General features: G+C 38.1%; 1 protein-coding gene across 5 annotated transcripts in view; it reads left to right on the top strand.

The window, feature by feature from the left end:
- Positions 1-2500, top strand: part of LOC125035761 (ATP-dependent 6-phosphofructokinase-like) — a 40723-nt gene that overhangs the window by 19990 nt on the left and 18233 nt on the right. For all 5 annotated transcript variants that reach the window (XM_047627962.1, XM_047627965.1, XM_047627963.1 and 2 more), the window contains 4 exons: positions 1316-1413; positions 1720-1899; positions 2048-2200; positions 2386-2500. The exon at positions 2386-2500 is cut by the window's right edge and continues 75 nt beyond it. In XM_047627962.1, the coding sequence (XP_047483918.1) occupies positions 1316-1413; positions 1720-1899; positions 2048-2200; positions 2386-2500 (546 nt within the window). The remainder of the gene's footprint in view (positions 1-1315; positions 1414-1719; positions 1900-2047; positions 2201-2385) is intronic.

Below are 2500 nucleotides of genomic sequence, written 5' to 3'. Positions count from 1 at the left end.
AAAACTATTTACCACAGTGGCAAAGTGAGCAGGTTGAGTTCATACATATAGTTGCTCATAGCTTTTACGTGTTGGTTGTTAGCTCATTCTGTGGTGACTTGTATATGCAGTCTTTGTGAATTAGTGCTTTTGTGCTTGTTTGCCAACATGGGGCCAAAGCGTAAAGCTTGTGATGAGGCTGGTAATGTTGCCAAACGGCAGCGGAAAGTAAATGCACTATGGGAGAAAGTTAAAGCTTGTAGCAGGAACAAAGCAATATGGGAAAAAGTTAAAGGGTGTGGCAGATGCCATAAGAATATGCCTGGCACTGCTCATGCACATTCATTTGAGGCAAATGAGCCGGCTGTTCGAACTCCCTTCGATCCTATAACTTCTTCATACATCATCCACTCTAGGCGAAACAGGTCTTCCAACATACGTAAGTATTATTGTATATATATACGTATGTCTGTAATTTTTTTTATAATTCAGTATACAGATGTATTTTCTGCAGTTAACTGTAGTATGTAAGCAAAGATTTCAAGCAGTTATGGGGGATTTTGGAATATAATCGCTACATAAAGCAAAGGTTTATTGTACATGATAGTGATAAATGCTGTAAAACAATAGCAATGTTCACAATGGTGCAGCCAAAGCCTGTCATTGCCAACTGCTTGTGTAAAAGAGAGGGCAGGAAGAGGATGCCTGCATTCACTGCTCTACTGTAATGATTGTTCATATAGTTATTTATATATTACGTATAAGTTTGTTCTGCTGCTTTATATTATTTGCTACTTTTATGTTATTTTCCTATACATTGATTTATAGTTAGACCAAGCTTGCAGATAGTCAGATGTGCAAACATCAAGTTTGTAAATTATGAGGGCCAACTGTATACAAATCTTTGCTCAAATTATATTGCTTAATTATACTCTCATTTCCTAAAAGACATTTCATGTAAATTACTTTAAACTTAGTCATATGGTTTCTTCTGCTTACCCTGTGTAGATTTCAAATATGCAAGAATTTCAGAGAATTGCATATTATTTCCAGTGCAGACACATGCCTGCTAGGGAGTAAGCACAAACTCTGCTGTGGAATAAGTATATGCATGCAAACAAACAGAATTAAAAGCCTAACAAAATATGTACTTATATCCACAGCAGTGCAAGCAAATACACCATATATTGTTTTGACTTACAGTTACTGAAATACACGTACTTTAAAACTGATACTGTACTTCCATTCTCACTTTCGTTTTTCAAATAGACATGTACATTTTCTTATACATTTCCATTACTAAAGATCAGTGCTCAAGAGTTCATCCTTCTTCCAGGGCAAGTGCAAGGAGCCGAGGGGATCGATGTCCGAGGCTTAGAAGAAGGCAAGCTATTTGAGCCGAAGCAAGAACCCTTTGTACCACCACCGATTGAGGTATTGCTGAGCAAACTTGTTTTACTTTTGTTATAGATAAGAATTTTATTTTATTATTATTTTTTTTAAATGTGTATTACATATTTATATCTATTGTAGATGTTTTTCACGTATTTTTTTTTTTTCTGTTTATGTGGTATTTATTTTATTTATGTATTTATTAATCAAAGGGAGGGATGATGTCATATTAGTTGTCCTTCTCCTTAATATATCATTTCTTATTTATTGTTTTATCAACATAAAACAATACACTAAGCCAAAATCCATGATGCAGCCTTTTGCTAATTCCACCTCCTCTCTATGCAGGAAGTGATTCCTCCTCCACCAGAATTTCCTGCAGATCCTTGGCAAGCTTTCCTAGACTACATGGCGGCCACGGAAGGACAGGACGCCCAGGTGAAGATGGGCCTGGAGGGTCATGTAATTGAAAGAGGCATGCACAAGGGCAAGGGTGTCGCCGTCTTCACCAGTGGAGGCGACTCCCAGGTGAGAAAATTTTTCTAGGAACTTTAGAAAAAAAAGTTTGGTTATTCTCTTAAGGATAAAGATTAATATTTGAGATTAGGATTATGGAAAAAGATATTTTTCTTTCTTTCTTTTCAACCATCCCATTCTGTCTCTCCCTTTCATCCAGGGCATGAATGCTGCTGTCCGTGCTGTAGTTCGCATGGGCCTGTATGTTGGTGCTCGGGTATTCTTCATCAAGGAGGGTTACCAGGGTATGGTAGATGGTGGTGAGCACATTGTAGAAGCAACTTGGTCCAGCGTCTCAGGCATCATCCATAAGGTTAGCTGAATATCACGATGGAGGATGCTCCTGATGTGAATGATTTTACGAGATACTTTTCTTTACTGTCATCGTTTGAATTACCTCCTACTTTTTAAAAAAAATTCAGAAGCATCAATTTTTACCCTCTTAGAGCATATCTATTTCACCAATCACCTGTGAATTGGTAATGAATTTCTCAACAGGGTGGCACAGTCATCGGCTCAGCCCGTTGCAAAGACTTCCGTGACCGTGAAGGGCGCATGAAGGCTGCTAAGAACCTGATCAAGCGGGGTATCACAAACCTGGTGGTAATTGGTG

This window comes from Penaeus chinensis, chromosome 20 (genome assembly GCF_019202785.1).
Source record: "Penaeus chinensis breed Huanghai No. 1 chromosome 20, ASM1920278v2, whole genome shotgun sequence".
NCBI lineage: Eukaryota > Metazoa > Arthropoda > Malacostraca > Decapoda > Penaeidae > Penaeus > Penaeus chinensis.
Note: the sequence above shows the minus strand (reverse complement) of the source record. Positions and strands in the feature narration are given on the sequence as shown.